Consider the following 20,359-nt stretch of genomic DNA (forward strand, 5'->3'; position numbering starts at 1 on the left):
TTTCCCAACACACACCCTCATCCCATTAGGCGGAGCTTGGAGCCCAGAACTTCCCTGGTTCCATTCCCTTGTCAGAAGCTTCTGCTCACTAGTCCATCTACATAGGAGAACGGCATGAAGTCCAATTTTGTTTTCGCGTGTCTGGTTCCGCTTGTGACTATCCTCTTGGCCCAGGCATCAGCGACTCCAGAATGCGGACCCTGTGACCCGGCCCAGTGCTCCCCTCTCCCGGCCACGGGGTGCCCCGCTGGTACGGTTGTGGACCCCTGCGGCTGCTGCTCGCTGTGCGCGGCGGCAGAGGGAGAGCAATGCGGCGGACGCCGTGCAGCAACGCGCCGCTGCGGCTCCGGGCTGGAGTGCGTCCGGGCTTCCGAGGACAAGAAGAGCAAGCTGGGCGTGTGCGTGTGTAAGAACAACTACCAGGTCTGCGGCAGCGATGGCGTCACGTATGCGAGTGCGTGCGCACTGAAGAGCGCCAGCGTGCGTGCGCAGAAAGACGGACAGGAGGAAGTGACGGTCCGCAACAAAGGACGCTGCGCCTCAGGTGAGAGCACCTGCTAGCGGAGGGGGCGGGTCAAGGGTCACGCTGACACCTGCTGGAGGAAAGGAGGGTTCAAAGGTCACTGTAACGCCTGCTTGAGAAGAAGGGGTTAGAACGTCAAGGTCAAAATGTTGACAAAATGTATTTTATGCTAAGCTAAGTTGTTTTGACTGCAAAAAGCAACGCGGGCGCGGAAAGAACGCTGGCGGTGTTTCTTCCCAGCCAGCCAGCATGTCAACTCATGTTGTTCGTTGAGGCGGAACGTCAACGTTTATCCTCTTTATCCTCATCCAAACACGGAATTCCACACCGAGCGCGCTCAGACCAAACAGAATTCCTGCTGACCTGTCTGATCGTGTCTGTGCAGCTCCGATTATCGTGACTCCTCCGGGAAGCGTTTTCAACGTGAGCGGCTCTCAGGTGTACCTCAGCTGCGAGGCAGTGGGCGTGCCCACACCTGTGCTCACCTGGCGAAAGGTACACACGCTCATTGACAACAACAACAACACTCTACATGCTCAGACTTCCTTCTTCTAAGATGAATAATTAAGAACGTCAAGTGGAAGTGCGTGGAGTTATGCGTAAAAGGTCTGAACAAGGTCAGACTTACCCATGATGCTGTCCTCCCGTTAGGTGATGACTGGGAAGAAGAAGGTGGAGCTTCTTCCCGGGGACAGAGACAACCTGGCCATCCAAACTCGAGGAGGACCGGAGAAACATCAAGTGACAGGCTGGGTTCTGGTCTGTTCCGCTTCAAACACAAATCATGGAAATGTATTCCTTTCAAGCCATTCATGGATGTCACCTTTAACCTTTTAGATCTCGCCACTCACCCAAGAGGAGGAGGGTTCTTACGAGTGCCACGCCACAAACTCGAAAGGGGAAGCATCGGCTGTTGGTTCCATTCACGTGGTGGAGTCCATCGATGATATTGTCGTCAAGAAAGGTAACAGTTTTCATTGAAAAAGAGTGGCTCACCTCAGTTATTAACGATGTCGTTTCTTTCCAGTGATGAAAGATGAAGAGCTGTGAGCAGCCGATCTTCATCATTGGATCACCCTCACATTTATTCTCTTTCCTGGCATATAGAAGCCGCTTTTATTAGTAGACACCCTCAATATGTATCATCAATAAACAGTTCATCAATAAAGCTGACAAGCTGGTGTGCAGTTAACACTCCACACCACCAGGGTGCAGCACAACATGCGGGTCATCAATCAGAATAAATATTTTGACAAACACTTTTATTCTCGTTTGCAAAACCGACATACACAAAAAAAGGTTGACGTTTAGGAAAATAAAACAAATCTATCTGCCAGAAGGTGATTGGTCAAAGCTGCTCTATGATGTCATCATACGAGGAGCGATGCTCATTGACATCAACTCCTGGAAAAGAAGTTTACACGCGTACGGCATCCGCACCAGCGAGATCTGAAACACACATAGTCAAGTCATAGTGTGTTGGATCACGTGATAACGTGTGTGTGTGTGTGTGTGTGTTGTGTCGTGTGTTGTGTTACCTGTGTCTTGTTGCGACAACCGCGACATTCGTACGTGTGCGTGCGTGTGTTGGCGATGGCTATCAGTCCGCACAAGTTGCACACGTGCACTTGATAGGGATCAGATGCCTCAAAGAGACGCTCTCGCAGGAACTGAGCGGCGCCGTGAGCAATCTGACAGTCGCGCTCCATCTCCCCGAATCGCAGGCCACCATCACTGCGTACGTCACACACACAAACACACACACATCAGACCTACACAATCATCCATAGACAACCAAGATTTTGATTGTGAGTGAGTGGCTCACCGCGATCGCCCCTCCATCGGCTGTCTGTTGAGGATCTGGACGGGGCCACGGGCCCTGGAGTGGATTTTGTCGTCCACCATGTGTTTGAGGCGTTGATAGTACGTCGGACCAATGAAGATCTGCGACGTCAACTTGCGCCCGGTGAAGCCATTATACAGCACCTGAAGACAGCAATCAGTCAATCAATTGATCGATCGGTTGGTCGTCCGTTTGAAGAACGGCGAAAAAGCTGGGTTTGTTTTGGACCTCGTTTCCTCTCAGATGATATCCGTATTCCGACAGCAGGTTGGACACCTTCTGCACGTTGACGGCATCGTTGAAGGGCGTGGCGTCACCAATCTCACCTTTGTTTGCAGAAACCTGCAGAGAGCAAATAAGGACGCCTCAATGTCAAAATAAAAGCATGGTTTACAAAGAATTACATGATGTTGTAGTAGCTTGTGGTGAGTGACGTCACCTTGCCCTGCAGGCACTCGATCAGATGGCCGACTGTCATTCTGGATGGGATGGCATGAGGATTGATGATGATGTCAGGTGTGATTCCCTCGCACGTGAACGGCATGTCCTTCAAAACAAAACAATTGTTACAAAGAGATACGCTTCCTGTCTGTTGACAACGTCGCTTCCTGTCTACCTCTTGTCTGTACTGGATTCCACAGGTTCCTTTCTGTCCGTGCCTGCTGGCAAACTTGTCTCCAATTTGAGGAATTCGGACTGAGCGAACCTGGCGGGTTAGAAATGTTGGGAGATGTTAAAAGATGAGGACCAAAAAAAAAAAATGTAAAGTTTCATTGCGTCTCATGTGGTCTCACCCGGATTTTGCAGAATTTGTAGCCCTCCTGGTTCAGGGTCACCATCACCTGGTCCACAATGCCGGTCTCGCTGGTCCTCAGGAAGGTGCTGCAGTCCCTCTTGGTGTAGCGTCGGTTGGTACTGTCCAGTTCATCGTCGTTCTCCGGTAGCGTCACGGTTTTACCGATGATCACGTCTTCGCCGGACACACGAACTCCGGGCGCAATGAGTCCATCGTCATCCAGTTTATCATAGATGGCGTGTCTCATCCCTGAACAGAGACAAATGAGTGTCTCCGCGTAGTTAGAAGCAGCGTCACATGACGTCAAAGGCTTTTACTTCTTACCCTGACAGGTTTCTCGTGTGGGTTTCTCAAAGATCTCTTCCTGGTCGAAGCCTTTCTTAGACTCCTGCTCCTTGTAGGATCGGTAGAAAACCGATCGGAAGAAGCCTCGGTCCACCGCCGACCTGTTCATGATCACAGAGTCCTCCTGGTTGTAGCCTGTGTAGGAGGCGATGGCCACGATGGAATTGATCCCTGAAGAGGAGGAGGTTCTCAGTGAGAGAGCAATGAACTTCATTTGTCGGTCGGCGAGTGGCTGAGTTCGTACCTGCTGGCAGCTCTCGGAAGCGCAGGTACTCCATGGAGCGCGTGGTGACCAGTGGCTTCTGAGGGTAGTACAACACGTGCGCCAGCGTGTCCATTCGAACATGGAAGTTGGTGATGTAGACGCCCATGGCCTGTTTGCCCATAGCCGACTGGTACGTGTTTCTGGGGGACTGAATGTCAAAAGAAGAGACCATTCGTACCTTGATGGACTTGGGCCCGTTTGCTAGACCCCACATTTATTACAGCAATTTCTCTGACTTTGTGGATTATTTCCAGTCTTTTTGAGTCACTTATTTATTCTGTATAAGGTTGCTGCTGTCATTTATTGCTTGCAGGAGTAATTGCGTTAATTAAATGACAACATTTTATTCTAGACCTGCTAACCTTGGAGAAAATGTTATTAGTACTATTCCCACCCCCACTCCACCAGTGCAAAGATTGCAGTGGAAACTTCAACAAATTGAATGCGTGCCGAGTACAAGTACACAAGTTGGCAGATCTGCTGTTCTGCTGCATCACATCAATTACTCTATTTGTGGATTATTTTCAGTCTAACTGGGAGTCGTTTTGTTGACAGTAATCGGCTCCAGACCCCAACTGTGATAAGGATTCCTTATTTATACGTTGATTATTTTTGTACAGCATAGGAAACCTGGTTACAACCTTCTAAACAGTGTTAAAATTAGAGCTGTGACATGAAATAACACCCCTATAGTCACATTTACATTCGTATTACCCAATATAGAAGCCATAATAACAGAAAACAAGCCATCTAAGACACAAACATGACTCATGCTTGAGTGTTGCTGTAAATGGGAGCCGAGGAAGTAACGCTGGGGGTTCAGAGTTCAGTTTTATCTGTTAACAGTAACCTCTGTTAGATTTATTTTGTGTCTTTGTATTTTATTTATACTTTGGAGTGTGTCCGTTATCATGACTCTGCAGGGAGCAGTGGTATTTTATTATTATTATATTCATTATTATTATTCTAGTGCTCAGTGACTTTGCATGCATGGACGCTAACACTAGTGTGCTAACACTAGCCAAACTTTAGATGTCAAGTGGACCCAGAGTACGCCCTCCGACCCTTAGGAAGATTCCCACATTATTCCCAATTTAAGCTTCCATTCCGGACATCTGACTCTGCTAAGTTCACCTCACCTGGTTGTGATCGGGAAAAGGAATGATGGATGCACACACTCCCAGGATCATGGACGGGTGGATCTCACAGTGGGTGTAGGTGGAGCAGTAAGCCACGCCCTTCTCCTGAAGGTCATCAGGGGTCATGGCCAGCATCACAGTCTCCTCCTCCAGCGTGTCAATGTACTCCACTACACCGCTCGCTACCAGGTCCTGCCAGCTGAAAGGGGAAGATATTCAGGTAATGTGGACCCGCTTCCTGTGGGGCTCACCTGTGGAACCAGCGGCTCACCTGTAGTTATTGTACTCCCGCTCTTTAAGCTGGTCGATGTGCCGTCTCTTCAGCAACAGCTTCTGTTTCTCCACAATCAGAAGCGGTCTGCAGATCCGCCCGGCGTCCGTGTAGATTCTGATCTCGCGCTCTCTGATGTCTCGGATCATGGACACCTGCGACATTCCGGCAGGTGAAGAGACACCGTCGCAGATTTAACACGCGCAAGGTGGCGCTACCTCGGCTAACAGGCGTTACCTCGGACACGATGATGTCCATCTGACGCCGCAGCTTCCTGAGGGTGTTCATCAACTGTTCGGGATCTTTGTGTATGCCCACCCAGCAGCCATTTACGAAGATTTTGGTGGCACTGCAAGGGTACACAAATATGCTCACATTTGCTATGTGTGGAGTCCTAAAAATATGCTCACACTTGCTATGGTTGTAGTCCTAAAAGTGCGTGTGCTGGACACTGACTCTGCTATGGCAGCGGGAGAGATCTCTTCCAGGTTCTCCATACTCCACTCCTCCAAGAACTCCAGGATGGGAGATGGTTGGGAACCCACAGAGATGTAAGCCATCAGGGCGAGATTCTTCACCAGGCCTACAGCATGACCCTGAACCATCCAATCAACCAATCAAAACAAATTTGGTGTCCGTTGTCGTTCATGGTGTAGTGTAGTGTCAACACTCGGAGAGGCGACAAACACTCACCTCGGGGGTTTCAGCGGGACACACCATCCCCCACAGCGTGTTGTGCAGCTGCCTGGGTTTGGCCAGCTTTCCATCCCGCCCGATGGGGGAGTTGACTCGGCGAAGGTGGGACAGTGTGGATGCGAAGGTGAGGCGGTTAAGCACCTAGAAGTGATGAGACGGTTGGCACTGCATCAATAAAATGCAAAAATGCACACACATAAAAAAACCAGCTTGTCTTTATGACTGCTGAGCCTCACCTGGGACACGCCCGCTCTGGCCTGGTGGGCCTTTTTCACGTCTCCCCAATTGCCGGTGGCCAGCGAGTACTTGAGGCCATCTGAGATGATTCTGGTCTTGATGGCGAGCTCCAGGTTGAAGTCCTTCCCTTTGTCGATGAACTTCTGTGCGTAGATTCGAATCTCCTTCAGCAGATTCTTGAACATTCTGAAGACAGGAGAAAACTCAAGCAGCCTGACAGAGGCAGGTGGTGGGGGGGTATCTTCCGGTGTCTTATATAGATGCTATTGTTCGCTGTTACCCGCCACACAATAATGTGAGTGACAGGAACAAAGCACTGACAGTGAGGAGGTAAAGAGCCTCCTTGCTTCACACGTGGACCAAACCACTTAAAGCGAGCGGGTAAGCGACTCACCCTCTGAATAGGAAGGCCAAAAGTGGGCCAGCCAAGTCAAGTCTCTTGTTTCCATAATGATCTCTGTCATCAAGCTCTCGTCTGCCGAGGGCGGCGAGTAGCAACCTGTGGACCATGTACCTACACACACACACAAACAATATGAACAGTGATGCAGGGTGACGGGGAAATGGTATGAACTTACCCGAGGAAGTAGGCCTTCTTGGTCTCGCAGAAGTCACTGACACCAACATGGGGAAGCATTTCTTTCTGCAGAACTTCTTTGGCGTATTTGATTCTTCGCTCCTTGGTCACTCCGGGCTTGGCTCCTCTGGAGCCGATAAAGTTCAAGGCCACATTCTGCTCCTGGATGACGAAGGCTTCATCCAGAGACGGCTTCACCTGGAAAAAACGACAGCACGCTCACATGTCAGCCCGGCGCAAATCAACAAGTGTGCGCTATAATCATAATCACCATCTCCATCATTTCAGGGTCGTCAAAGTCATAGATGATGTGTTCCAGGATGTCTCGATCCGACACGAAGCCCAGCGCTCGGAACACGATGATAATGGGAACTTCTTGTCGGATGTACGGCAGCGTGGACACGATCCTCTGACCGATGGCGCTTTTCTTCACTCCCTGAGAGACGAGAAACACGTCAGAAACGTTACCTCACCATTTCGGTAACGAGCAGACATTTCGACTCACCTGCCCTCCTCGGGCCATCATGCTAACCCAGATGGTGCTGGTGGGACGCGATGAGTTCTCCAAACAGGACCGACACTCGGCTGTGTAGGCGTACTTGGAGTCCTTCTTGGCGAATACGTAAACTGTGTTGGTGGCCATCTTTTCTTGAGCAATTAGCACCTGGGCACCAACAACAACGCACCAGTTTACAGCCAATATAATCAAGTTCATAGTAATTATTAATACTATTATAACCTTTGCTTTAATTAAATGGTTAGTCAGGGGTCAAGGCAGTCACGCCACCACGTACCTTCTCAGAGCCGTTGATGATGAAATATCCTCCAGGGTCGAGCGGGCACTCATTTAGCTCACACAAGTCACGGTCCGTCAGGCTGCTCAGGAGGCAGTAGGTGGAGCGGAGCATGATGGGTATTTTCCCTATGAAGGTTTTCTGGTGTTGCGTCTGCAACTGGTCCTCTCCCTCCTTGATGATGGTCTTGGTGATGTCCACATACAGAGGGGCCGAGTATCTATGAGGGGAAATCAGAAGGCGATCTTACAAATGAGGTGAGACCAAGATATGCCCGAAAAAGAAGAACATAGTCAGACCCGACGAGACCTACGTGAGGTTTCGAAGTCTGGCCTCGTTGGGCATCATGGGAGACGGAGCGCCGTCTCTTTCCCAGTGTGTGGGTTTGGACAGGTAGATCTGCTCAAACTTCAACAGGTAACGAGGCTGCAACAGACGCCACAATTATCACAACGCCTGCACTGAACTGGCAATAAATCTCCAGGACCAGGCGCTTACCGGCTCCTCCACTTCCCCTGAGGTGTGCTGGGCTTCTGCCTGGAGGTCAATGGGTGGAGCATCTTCCACGATCCTCTGCACTGACATCTGGATGAACTCATCGAATGAATCCAGCTGTTGCCGCACCAACCCCTTCTCGTCAAAGTAAGAGCTGAAAAAGATGTAGCTTTTAAAAAAAAAAGAGCTAACAGAGGTGACATATGTCTCCACCTCACAATGGCGAATAATGACAGAAGGAAGTTCACTGTTAAACAACATGATCATCAGTTCACCTAATAACGATCCAGCAAGCTTCCTGCCAAAGATCTGGTGTGATCTCATCATCATCTTCATCGTACTGATTATCTGAACACAGTCATTGAAATCAATGGTCAATGGGTTAAATGCCAGACACAAAAAGCAAGTTCAGTCCTGGAAGATTACAATGCTTGTTACATTGATTATTGTAAATATGTTCCCTAAATTAACCGAGACGCGGAAAGCAACACTTTTGGCTATTCTTTCTTTGTAAAATCCTTAATTCTTTCTGATATGTTAGGTTAAACAAAGCTCTACGAGTTAGCTTGAGTTAGCATGGTTATTTTACATGTAGCTACTATTATTAGCCTCAGTGCTTTTAGAGGGAATAGAGAAGACGATAATGCCAGCTGATTTTGCTTCATATTTTAGATAAAGCCAAAGTTGAGACGATGTGAGCGACTGTTATGCATGCTGCGATGCTATTGTGTTCATTCCTCGGCACTGGAGCTAATGTTAGCTTACGCGTTAGCGCCTGTGTTAATGCATGTATTTGAGGTATATGTACACAACCCGTGCGTTGACTGTGAAAGTATTCAAGGCTAGCAGCTCACCTTCGTCCTGGTCGTACATTTTAAGCCTCAAAACAATAAGTATTTAAAAAAAAAAAGCTGACGACTCCAACGAGACGTGCTGTGGTTGTCACCAGACAGCGCGCTACCGGTCTCTTCTTCGGAGGGGAAACATTACATAGCGCCGCTGCTGCCCCCTGAGGTCAGACAACATAACTGCAGCTCCGGTGCTGTGCAGTCAGAATAGTAAACATACAGCACATTGCAATTAGCATAAAATAATGCTTTAACGAGGAAAATGCTACAACTACTAACAATAGCACAATGTTTTGTCTTTAAATGTATCATATATTATATTGTATATAATCATGTTTGTCTAGCCAAACTAAAAAAATATATAGGCCTACAAAAACGCACTAAATTTACTTGTCATTTGTTTCTCAGTAACCACTATATTTGTGTGTACGTTATTATAAAGTGAGATTGCATGCAGGTCTCAGTCTAAAGTTTGTGGACTTTATGTAATAGTGATGTTCTGCATGGAAATATTCAACATTTTCACCTCTCCTAACAAGTCATTATTCAGATTGTTCTGTCGTCAACGCCGTTTTCTGCTAGCTGCCCAGTTGGAAGGCTGAAATTATAGTAGATTCCTGACAATTCAGGATTTTTGTTGCAGCCCTATGTATTTGCTGATTTCTTAATGAAAAAGTACATTCCATATTGGTGGGAAAACCTGTTGCTGTTGTGCATCTCAGATGCACAAACACACAGAGGAAATATCCAGTAAGTGATGCTTCATCAGCATGCACTGTAAAGGGCCCTAAGGAAAGGTGACGGATATCAGAAAATGTAGGTACTCGACCATCACGCTGTTCACCTGACAAAATAAGTTAATTGTCAGGTTGTTTACCACAAACACGTGTACGTCTGCGCTGACGGCTCGAGGAGGATGCTTGGTCAGAAGGAACAAGCCAAACGTCAGTCCCGATACTGTTTATTTACCCAGCATTGGTCATTTTGTATAAAAGTAGAAAAAGTTCCATAGACAAAGATGTATTTACACAGACAATCCCAAAAACATGAGCATAATCACACATGATGTCACTGCTTTGTGCTCATCAGTAAACTTTGGTCCTGCAGAAAGGAAACAAACAATGACAACTTTTCCTGTGGACAATCAGATTGTGGCAGTGGGTGTCATAAACCGACCTGGAGAATGCTGACAAGGCGAGGACACCCAGCAAGAACTGAAGAGAGTAGAAGCAGAGGAGCACGATGCAGAGGAGGAACTCCAGGCGCAGGACGAAGGTCTGCAGCAGCAGGAAGTAAGCAGCTAGAGTGACGCACGGCAGCAGCAGAAAGAGCGACACGGCCGTGGTGAGGGAGTGCTCGCACAAATTGCCCTTCCAGGCTGGATCACACACACACACGTCATTCCCATTAATAACTCTTTACAGTCCAGTGTAGGATTCAGCTGTTTTCTATACTTCAGTGCAGTTGTGTATATTGCTTATATTGCATATTTTTTGTCACGTGTATAAATGTACACAACTGTAACACTTATTCATTTTGCCATACCACCCACCATAAAAGATCCTGAGTATCTCCAGTCCGAGAAAGAGAACTAGCAACGCCACATCCAAAGCCAGATTATTAGTCGGGTACGGCAGTAAAATACCTGCAGACGGAAAGCGAGAAAGAAATGGGTTGGAACTGAAGAAACACATGTGCTGGACTAAACCCAACTAATTAATTTCATGAATTATGTTCACATTTTGTGGGTACTTAACGCATGTGCATCATGTCAGGCCATACCCCTCTGTTATGACGGCAGACTGAAGCATAGTGTCGTACCCCCACACAGTCACACAAAGTCTGACGCTCTTTTCTTACTTTATTCTGACCTATATGTATCTCCAACTCAAAAAACACATCTCTAGTCTTGATTGTCATATTTCGCACATTAATCATGATTAATTAAGTAGAAAACTGATTAATTTGATTAAAATTTTGATCATTTGACACCCCAAGAGTAAAGACATGAGGATGAGAGCACCTTTATATATGAACATGAGAACTTCTGCCACGTAGAAAGCTCCAAAGTACCAGCTGTTGAGGTACAACAGGACCTGCAGAGGAGTGGACGACAGCTGAGGGCACAAGGTCAAGGTCACACATCCCCACAGACATCCAAGTGCATCACTGGCATCAGTTTCACACAAAGGATACGATCGCCTGGCTTCCTGCAGACAGAAACGACACCAGTGACGTCAGAGTTCAAGCTTCATCACGTGCAGCACAACGATGCAAACTTCTGATATATTTCATCTCATAATCTAATTTGTCATGTGGTTTACATAATAAAGTGGCTTTAGTTTAGATTTATTTAGGATAATACGAGGAATGTTAGCTTCCGCATCGTAACTTTTATCATTGCTAGTTGACCGTATGCTCAAACTACTTCTTCCGCGAAGACGTCAATGTTAAAATATGTCAAAGCTAGAACAGCAGCACTTGGTGATAAAACGTGAACATGGGTTATATTTCAAATAAATACTATAATCCAAAAAGCAACCATTAACCCATTCACCACAATACATTTATTTGATGGCTGCAAAGACCGTGCTACTTACCCGGCGCCATTTCTGGTTACCGTGGCAACAGCTTGGCGGAAGTGACGCGCCCTCGGGTGTCCATTAAGTCCCTATTTTCTAATTGAAACACTATTTGTTAGAATTTTTTACCAGAGCTTTCTCTATATTGTATTATCATTTATCAGTTTCAAGTAAAAATCCGCATTTCTATTTTTTTCTTTCGATGGAGGCCTTCGTTTGCTGTGTGCTGATTGGCTGGCGTAGGTCCATGGTTTACGTGGCGCTGCTGCCTCCGCGCAGCCGCAGTCGCGCGCTCCCATGGCAGTAAGATGGCGTCTGTCAGGATGTGGTCTGCTCTGTTGTCGTTTTTACTTTTGAACGTTTTCTACGGCCTCGTCTCCGCCTTGTACTTTCACATCGGAGAGACGGAAAAGAAATGTTTCATAGAAGAAATCCCAGATGAGACGATGATCATCGGTGAGAGCAAGCTGCCTGCTAATGCTAACGGCTAGCGCGCTGCAAGTTAATCAAACACTGAATGGAGTAATCGTTTATATCAAAGTTACAGGAAGTGTTAATGTGTGTTATTTGCATTTGGCTGCTTTAACGATTACTCTAAAGTTAACACGGTATTTCTAATCAGCTAATTGTGGTTGTTTATTGTAATGTCAAATACGTTTGAGATGATCCACATGGTAGTACTTAATTCCAATGTTCATGGCAGGCATACGAGGAAATAATAGAATTTTGTTTTCTTTTACAGGAAACTATCGGACTCAGCTGTACGACAAACAGAAAGAAGAATATCTGCCGGCCACACAGGGTCTGGGCATGTTTGTGGAGGTCAAAGACCCTGATGAGAAGGTTATTTATAATGACTTTGAAGTTTATGTCAGATGAGTGTCTATTAGTTGAATAACTGACATCTATGCTTGCTGCAGGTCATTCTGTCTCGGCAGTACGGCTCTGAAGGAAGGTTCACCTTCACTTCTCACACCCCTGGAGAACATCAGATATGCCTTCACTCCAACTCCTCCAAGTTCTCCCTTTTTGCTGGAGGCATGCTGGTGAGAAACCCTGACTCTTTTACTTCACACTACTAAAAAAAAAACAATGTGACATCCTGACGAGTGTTCCCTGGTGCTGTGCTGCAGAGGGTTCACCTGGACATCCAGGTTGGGGAGCATGCCAACAACTACGCTGAGATTGCCGCCAAAGACAAACTGACGGAGCTGCAGCTGAGAGTGAGACAGCTGGTGGAGCAGGTGGATCAGATCCAGAAGGAGCAGAACTACCAGAGGGTCAGTGATTCATCGTCTCGCGGTGTTCCAGGCTTAAGACCACACAGCATCAAGCGCTTGGTTGTTTCTCTGTCCACCAATCAGCATGCAGCATCTTTTTAACCCAGTATACCAATGATGTTTTAGTCATGACTGGCACTACTGTTGACGTTGCTGTTGCTTCTCCCCCAGTACCGCGAGGAGCGCTTCCGTCAAACCAGTGACAGCACAAACCAGCGTGTCCTCTGGTGGTCTATCGTCCAGACCCTCATCCTGGTGGCCATCGGCATCTGGCAGATGAGACACCTCAAGGGCTTCTTTGAGGCCAAGAAGCTGGTGTAAATCTTCTACTGTCTGTGTGCGTGTGCTTGTGTGTGAGTGTGAGTGTGTGTATGTCCAACGAAGTGATGCAGTAGAGCGCTGTGGCAGCCTGCACTTGACATGCAGAGAAGTTACTCAAACCTTGTTGACCGACGTCGCTATCAAGCGGTCAGGCTGACAATATTTATTGACGCTGTCATTTGGCCTCAAACATTTCATCCACTGAAGCGTGGGAGCCAAGACGTCGTCACTACGTGTTTCATTATTTTATACACTTGATGTTTGACCACTGTGACGACTAGCTGGACAAGTTGACGTGCACGCAGTCGTCTGATTTGATGACTTTGGACAACTTGTCTTTGTAACACTCAGGTCGTCTCAGGAGGTTAAAAAAACAAAACACAGCAACATTGTTTTAGCCTGTGATAATCATGAGAGTGCGCGTTGTCTCGTGGACTCATTTTAAATTGTTTAAACACACTGAAATGACTCTTTAACAATCTATGCAGAGTTTGGGACAGGAGGTGTTCTTTAATGTCATCAGCGTGCAGGGTCGCCTTTCTGTTACTTTCGCTGTTTGTGTTGGTTTAGATTTAGAAAAACCACAAATTGAATGACGGGGCTTGAATATATTTTTTCCAAACCGTTTGTCCCGTTTGCTTGAGTTCACTGTGTTCTTTATACTTCCATTTGAGAAAACATGTTTTTAACTATGTTTAGCTTTCACTGAGTGACAATTTGAGAATAAAATAACAGTAAAACAACGGAAAAATGTTCAAATAAAAGTAAAAACATTTCATTCAATTGTCTTGGCTGTCATTTCGGGAACATTTGAAAACAGCATGGCTCTTAGTCAATGGAATATAATACACCAGAGTGGTAACGTAATGAAATGATAATGATTGATCTTTCGGCTTTCAAACAAAAAAGCTGTAATATGTCAAGCAGTCGAGATAACAAAAAACAACTTGAACAGGTTAAGAATGTTATGTTATGCGGAAGAGGTTTCCCCAGGGGCCACTTGTGGTCTACAGCACATGAAAACATTCAAGTTGGCCTGCAGGCCAATTTGACTACACTGAAAAAAATGTTGTTCGGCCTCAATTTTTATAATTGCTAATTTATCATTCATCTACAATTAAAATTGCCCTTGTTTTTACTATCAAATGGCATTATGTTTGTAAAGTAATTTTCTACTACTACAGGTAGAGCTTTTACCTATCCTGTAAAAGGGTAAACTTTGTCTGTAGATTCCCTACACAGTGAAATGTTTCAAACATGTTTTTTATAAATAGGCAATAACTGATTGTATCAAAACACCAAACTCAGTATGGCATAAATTCGAAATGAAAAGTTGCTAAATTTAGAATACTATAAACATATGGTTCGTACCCTAATCATTTTGTATTACAGAGCCTTTAGTTTGTCTGTTCGTCCGAATTGAAGGATCGATACAAACATTTGCATTGGACATACCTGTTACACCGGTTTGAAAGTGGTAGGAACCTGTTACACTGCTTTGTTGCTACTCGAGCTTAGACGTTTCGGACATGCTATCGCAGGACGTGTTAACATGACTTAAGTCGGGGGGGGAAACGGAGGGTTTTTATTTTTTTCAACGCCTTCGTTCTTTCGGGTTTACATTTTCAAAAGCGGTCGACGTGTGGCACTGTCACTTAAGCTCGCGTTAGCTTGTTAGCACAAGGGAAGATGGAGCTCGCGTGCTAGCATAAGGCGGCACAGGTATGCTAATATGCTACGTGTACACACTGGCCTCGAGATGAGCGGAAAACCAGATTTTTAATCTGTTGCATAGCCAGGTTCATGGCTAAATCAAATGTGACTAAAGTACGACCTTGGAGCACCTTGACGATACGATTGTTCAAATGTGAAAGAAAGCAATGCACATTCATTGGTGGATGAATGTATTTTCAAACGATGTTCTCGTCGAGAAGGAAGCCTGTACTCTACTTTAAGGAGGAGCGAAGGTAGGATTCTTATGTCCACGTTTCTTTTATAATTATTTAACATTGTTTAAACTAAAAAGTACATTTGTTGGCATTTCAAGAAATATCTCATCAAAAGTTGTTCATCACGAAGAGAAAGCTGAGTGAGTGAAAGGTTGTGTGTGTCCCCAAACTTCAACATGTATTTATATTTCTAGCAAACATAATTCTGAATGTGTGAATTAAGCAAGACTTTTAATGTTTGCATGTTGTGTGTTGCAAAAACAAAATTGTCACTATCATGATCATTATCTGCTCACTGGTTGGCCTTCAAAGTAAAAATAACACTGTTGGAATGTACTATGCAAGTACCATACATAAGCGGTCTTATTCTGATTGTATAAAAAAAAAAAAACACAGGAACGGTATTAAATAATTTTAGTGGTTTTGAAAACTGACTTTTTGTTGCTCTGGAGAACGGTTTTATTCCAAGACCAAGCTGCAAGTATCTGTAAAATGAACTGGCTTGACGTGTTGTCTAACAAGATTGATTGGCGCTGTTGTCTAACAAGATTGATTGGCGCTGTTGTTTAACGATGACAATGTGCACGTGCATCACAGGTCATGTGTGTCGTTTGTAGGTTTCTACCAAGGAGATGTTCGGTATGGAAGCTCTTTGGACTTTGTCTCCTGCTGCTGCTCGTTTCATTGCTTTGGCTGCAGCTCAGTTGTTCCGGAGACATGGCCACCCCCTCGCACCAGGGTGCAAGCCTCCCTCAGCAGCCGTGCAAGCCTGAGAGTCAGGCGGCGGCTACCGGCAGGGATGAGACGTCGTGGGGCCCTCACACGCTGACTGTTGTGGTCCCCTTCAGGGAGCGCTTTGAGGAGCTGCTGATCTTTGTCCCGTTCATGCACACCTTCCTCAACAAAAAGAAGATCCGCCACAAGATCCTCATTGTCAACCAGGTGGACCACTACAGGTGTGTGTGACCCCACTGACACCCTCCTAAGGGAGGATGCCTGTCTGACAGCCCTGTCTCCTCCCCTCTCCCCCCCGAACCTAGGTTCAACCGAGCATCTCTCATCAACGTGGGTTACTTGGAGAGCGGAAATGACACAGACTACCTGGCCATGCACGACGTGGACCTCCTGCCTCTCAATGAGGCGCTCGACTATTCTTTCCCCGCCGACGGACCTTTCCACGTGGCGTCGCCCGAGCTCCACCCCATCTATCATTACAAGACCTATGTGGGCGGAATCCTGCTGCTCACCAAGGCACACTACCACATGGTATGTTACACCCGCATTGGCGTGGTTACATATTCACTGATGCTAACTAATGAATAAATTGCTAAATTAGTCAGGCTCTATAGTACAGGCATATAGTATGCATATTCCCTTTCTTCTACAGTCTTAGCAGTGCACTGCATTTTGGCATATAGTACTTAAGTCTGAACTATGCAAAATATGTATTTATGGAATTTATAACTGGAAATATCACGTCAGTGTGTGTTTATGTATGTGCAGTGTAATGGCATGTCCAACCGCTTCTGGGGGTGGGGCCGCGAGGACGATGAGTTCTACAGACGACTAAGGAAAGCACAATTACAGGTGGGTGTGCATTCACGTGAAAGGTACGCAAGTTCCTTATGTGTTCCTTTTGGACTCTTGTAGTTGTTCCGGCCCAGCGGGATCACGACGGGATACAAGACCTTCATGCATGTGCACGACCCCGCCTGGCGCAAAAGGGACCAGAAGCGTGTAGCGAGCCAGAAGCAGGAGCAGTTCAAGGTGGACCCCGAGGGTGGGCTCAGTAACCTGCGCTACCAAGTGGAATCACGGCAGCAGCTGACCATCGGGGGCGCTCCGTGCACGGTCATCAACACCAAACTGGAGTGCGACCAGGAGGAGACGCCTTGGTGCCTCCTCGCCTAGACCACAATCAAGCCGGTTTTCACCAGGAAACTACCACATTTTGCCCTTCTCGCCTGATGCCCTCATGTTGCAATAGCTCCTGTATTTTAACTTAAATCCTCACCGGTTCGCTCAGCAACATTACGATATTACATCCGGAGGTCAGGCCTTCAAAATAAAAACACACAGTAAAATAACACTGTTGTACCCTAATAGGCAGTCGGATCCTAACGCCAGTAAAAACCCAGACTCTTCTGGAACATTTCCTTTAGTTTATGATACTGCTGCTGACAGAGATGCCAGATGCTTTTATCGTGAAAGGTTGAAAGAAGGAAGCCGTTAGTTTCAGCAGCAGCTGGTGCTGTGACTGAAGCAGACTGGACTTGCCAGCATGTTGCTTTGTTTTTTGCATCGCAGTCCTGCTGGTAACTCTTATTTAAACTTTTAAAACATATTTTTTACAAACGCTAATACTGTATGTAGTGATGTTTGAAGTGTTGACAGGAAGTGGCAGCATAGCATTTTCCTATTGACATCTCAGTGTTTGCTACGACGAATGTTGACTTGAGGAAGTAAAGTGCATTCAAATGTTTCACTGGACCGTATATAGATGGATGTGAAATGACATGGTTGGACAATATCAACCTCAGACAGCTGCCTATGAACACCATTTGTCAGCAATAATATAAAAAAAAACTATACAATTAGAATAAATGTATATACTAGTTGCCCTTCGACTCCATCACTGTTGAATGTCACGCTTGAGTGGAATTATTTCATGTTATACAGTTTGACCACAAGAGGGTGCTATAGTTGTCAATTAAGTTCAAGTCGTTTAATACCGGAACACGCCATAATAGGTTATGTATAGCCTTCATTGGCAATGTGACATTTGCAACACCCTAGCTGATTGTCGATAGCCTGTTACCATTATAATATACTTTCTAAACGCGAGAGTAAAAGGCGCTACCCACCGTAGTTAGTAGTTAAGCTAGCTCTTACCTGGGCTGCTGGGTGCTTCGTGTCTTGGGCGTGGCAGAATGTAATCCTCCCAGCTGAAATTTAGATAAATAAATTCAGTACTTAGATTTCAGTGAAGCTGACAAGATTGCTTCCTGTAGCACACAATATATGTATGATATGAGTGTGTTCAATTGCTACATTTAAATGAATAGAGGTGGACAGATGGCGAACCTCGTCCATTAATTTACAAACAATTCCTTACTTACCATTTCCATGGCTTATGGATACATATATCCTTTCTCTTTCCCCATTCGGTTCGCAGTAGGAGGCTCCTGCGAGTTGAATACGAACCATTAAAAAGCAGAATTTTACTACAGACGGTGAAAAGAAGTTTGAACTGACCTGCAGCTCACTCACGTGTGATCTTTCTCCGCACAATTGGTCCCGACGCACCACGTGACCAAATGATCAAACTATCGCAGCTGTAAATAGGGAGAAAAGGAGCATACCTCGGCATGTCCATAATTTGTTACCTGGTGATAATAGCCATTATGACAAGAAGTCAAAATGCCCAATATCAATGAAAGCTTTTTGAGAACAAAAATTAGTCTCCATTAATGTCATAAAATTGCCCCAAATACTGAAAGGTGGAAGAATATTTGAATGAATGTGAATGGAAGATGGCTATATGTAGCGATTGCAGGGGGGCATCCTTCATGACTGCAGTTCACAATGCCCGCCTGACATAGGACTTCTTCCAGAGGCATTATGGACTGGATTATCCTGCGTGTTCCCCTGATCTAAATCCAATTGGGAACATTTAGGGATAGATTGCCAGGAAGTTAGAAAAATTCATTACATTGCAAAGATAGATTTTAATCTCAATGTTACAACACTAACTAAAGATAGATGTGATAGAACATGAACACCCAACAGGAGGAAGTACGGTTACAGCAGTGGACCAATCAGCATCAAGCACACCAACCTAAGTCTGTTTCATCACAGGTCAAAGGTGACATCAAAATCTTCTTCACTCTCAAACATAGAGGAACCAGGAAGTAGAGGGCGGGGCCATGTGAGGGCTGGGGCCTCACTCATGGCAACCCTACCGTCATGTAGACTCCTCCCACTGACCAACTGGACCCCCACTTCCTGGAAGTCACAAGCTTGGTTGGCGGCAGTGGTTTTCAAACTGGGAGGGGTTTGGTCTGGTTGGTGGGGGGTGTTGTCACGTTGGCTGAATGATGTCTGGCCGTGACAAACACAAACTAGCTTAGCATAAAGACATCGTTAGTCGAATTTAGCACACATGGTGTAATGCTGTCACCTGTTCCAGCGTCCGGCTGTCATCGCCCTCATCTTCTCTCCTTCGTTTCCTGCCAAACCAAAGGCGAAAGCTCAGAAGGTAGCAAAATGGAGCAAGCGCCGTCACAACAAATATAACAAATCCCACCTGTCAAAACGCTGAATGTCTGTCAAAACATCATCGTCTTCCTTGGGTGGGTCCAGGTACTTGCTCCAGCGGCTCACCTGGGTGAAGCCCACCTGTGTTCTTACTTGGTCGTCGTTGCGCTCTTCATTTCCGGCCTCGTCCTCTTGATTCCTGCCAATCATAAGATCATTGAAGGTGGAAGGCGGTGGAGACATGGTTATTTGTCGAGTGGTTACCATAGCGATTGGGTGTCACTTTCCTCCAACATGGCTCCTCTCATGGCGTTCATTTTTTGAACATGACGTCTGCAATCAGCACCACTTCCCCGACCAAACTCCTTTGTGAGCACCAAACAAAAACACACAAACACACAGGTGACATTCGTGACAAAAGTACATTGTCAGACTAGCAATGAAACCACGGTGGCATGTCCAAAAACAATAAATTGTTGTAATAAAGTGATCATCGGTGTTTATCTTAAGTGAAGACGGAAGCTATGTCGCCGCCATGTGGCAAAAACAAAAACTGCACCACCTTTGCTCAGATAACACAGCGTTAAATAATAATTACTGGTGAATTATAAAATAAATAATGAAGACAATTAGTTCAGTTCAGCTGCTGACCTTCAGCAAAGATTGCTTCTCTCCGCAGAGTTTACACGTCCACTTTTTGACCTTCTTCACCTGCCATTCCAAAACAAAGAACTTATGTCAGACACACAGATGGACTTTAACCGGAAGCACTTTGCTTTACTGTTAGCGATGTTATTAGCATTAGCACTGCAAGCCTTCTTGGGCCTCGTCTGTAATTTCCTTTCATGTACATTTAGCACGAATATATTAACTACTACAAACAACTAAGTACTATCTGTTAGCCATTAGCGTTCGGTTGTTTCTTACCTGTTGTACTTGGAAGCTTAGACAGCTGAAACATTTGACGACGTGAAACTCTTGAGACATGACGGTAACCTCTGCTTCGGTTGCCCGGGAATAGTTTGGAAATACGTGACGTCATATCCGGGTGGGTGTATCGAATTGATGATACCTTTGAGATGATACGTTTCCGTTATGTTTCATGAATATTTAGTCCTGAGGGCAATATTAAAAGAGTCGT

At 45.8% G+C, this 20,359-nt stretch overlaps 6 protein-coding genes across 7 annotated transcripts; 3 read left to right on the plus strand and 3 right to left on the minus strand.

The window, feature by feature from the left end:
* The first annotated feature begins 48 nt into the window (after nt 1-48).
* On the plus strand, nt 49-1,788 carry igfbp7 (insulin-like growth factor binding protein 7). The gene is made up of 5 exons (XM_058058330.2): nt 49-544; nt 909-1,018; nt 1,175-1,282; nt 1,361-1,487; nt 1,551-1,788. The coding sequence occupies exons 1-5, from the start codon at nt 115-117 to the stop codon at nt 1,571-1,573; spliced, it is 798 nt and encodes a 265-aa protein (XP_057914313.2). The 5' UTR covers nt 49-114; the 3' UTR covers nt 1,574-1,788.
* polr2b (RNA polymerase II subunit B) lies at nt 1,773-8,984 on the minus strand. Its single transcript, XM_058058262.2, has 24 exons — nt 8,836-8,984; nt 8,257-8,329; nt 7,985-8,135; nt 7,800-7,912; nt 7,487-7,706; nt 7,198-7,356; nt 6,964-7,128; nt 6,694-6,890; nt 6,510-6,629; nt 6,115-6,301; nt 5,876-6,019; nt 5,639-5,778; nt 5,420-5,531; nt 5,183-5,337; nt 4,912-5,110; nt 3,752-3,920; nt 3,487-3,678; nt 3,161-3,411; nt 2,983-3,072; nt 2,806-2,913; nt 2,595-2,708; nt 2,349-2,509; nt 2,062-2,257; nt 1,773-1,972 (listed from the first exon to the last, which is right to left on the minus strand). Exons 1-24 carry the CDS (start codon nt 8,852-8,854, stop codon nt 1,883-1,885), a joined length of 3,525 nt encoding a protein of 1,174 aa, XP_057914245.2. The 5' UTR covers nt 8,855-8,984; the 3' UTR covers nt 1,773-1,882.
* A 790-nt stretch (nt 8,985-9,774) lies between these two features.
* On the minus strand, nt 9,775-18,182 carry tmem216 (transmembrane protein 216). Of its 2 annotated transcripts, none has more exons than XM_058057691.2 (6): nt 18,081-18,182; nt 17,854-17,906; nt 10,853-11,039; nt 10,382-10,474; nt 10,006-10,207; nt 9,775-9,930 (listed from the first exon to the last, which is right to left on the minus strand). In XM_058057691.2, exons 1-6 carry the CDS (start codon nt 18,166-18,168, stop codon nt 9,915-9,917), a joined length of 639 nt encoding a protein of 212 aa, XP_057913674.2. In that variant the 5' UTR covers nt 18,169-18,182; the 3' UTR covers nt 9,775-9,914. The 2 variants fall into 2 exon arrangements, with proteins under 2 accessions (XP_057913674.2, XP_057913689.1); XM_058057706.2 differs by lacking the exons at nt 17,854-17,906; nt 18,081-18,182 and adding an exon at nt 11,430-11,489 and having other exon boundaries at nt 10,853-10,946; nt 11,026-11,039.
* On the plus strand, nt 11,699-13,790 carry tmed9 (transmembrane p24 trafficking protein 9). The gene is made up of 5 exons (XM_058057731.2): nt 11,699-11,867; nt 12,154-12,254; nt 12,332-12,457; nt 12,545-12,691; nt 12,863-13,790. The coding sequence occupies exons 1-5, from the start codon at nt 11,720-11,722 to the stop codon at nt 13,010-13,012; spliced, it is 672 nt and encodes a 223-aa protein (XP_057913714.1). The 5' UTR covers nt 11,699-11,719; the 3' UTR covers nt 13,013-13,790.
* b4galt7 (xylosylprotein beta 1,4-galactosyltransferase, polypeptide 7 (galactosyltransferase I)) lies at nt 14,434-17,446 on the plus strand. The gene is made up of 5 exons (XM_058057677.2): nt 14,434-14,979; nt 15,579-15,917; nt 16,002-16,227; nt 16,465-16,548; nt 16,612-17,446. Exons 1-5 carry the CDS (start codon nt 14,915-14,917, stop codon nt 16,870-16,872), a joined length of 975 nt encoding a protein of 324 aa, XP_057913660.2. The 5' UTR covers nt 14,434-14,914; the 3' UTR covers nt 16,873-17,446.
* A 553-nt stretch (nt 18,183-18,735) lies between the features above and the next one.
* mrnip (MRN complex interacting protein) lies at nt 18,736-20,268 on the minus strand. Its single transcript, XM_058057743.2, has 6 exons — nt 20,146-20,268; nt 19,870-19,929; nt 19,483-19,583; nt 19,268-19,417; nt 19,142-19,190; nt 18,736-19,062 (listed from the first exon to the last, which is right to left on the minus strand). Exons 1-6 carry the CDS (start codon nt 20,203-20,205, stop codon nt 18,814-18,816), a joined length of 669 nt encoding a protein of 222 aa, XP_057913726.2. The 5' UTR covers nt 20,206-20,268; the 3' UTR covers nt 18,736-18,813.
* Nucleotides 20,269-20,359: the final 91 nt, after the last annotated feature.

This window comes from Doryrhamphus excisus, linkage group LG23, assembly GCF_037039965.1.
Source record: "Doryrhamphus excisus strain RoL-2023G ecotype Guam linkage group LG23, RoL_Dexc_Guam_v1.1, whole genome shotgun sequence".
Lineage (NCBI taxonomy): Eukaryota > Metazoa > Chordata > Actinopteri > Syngnathiformes > Syngnathidae > Doryrhamphus > Doryrhamphus excisus.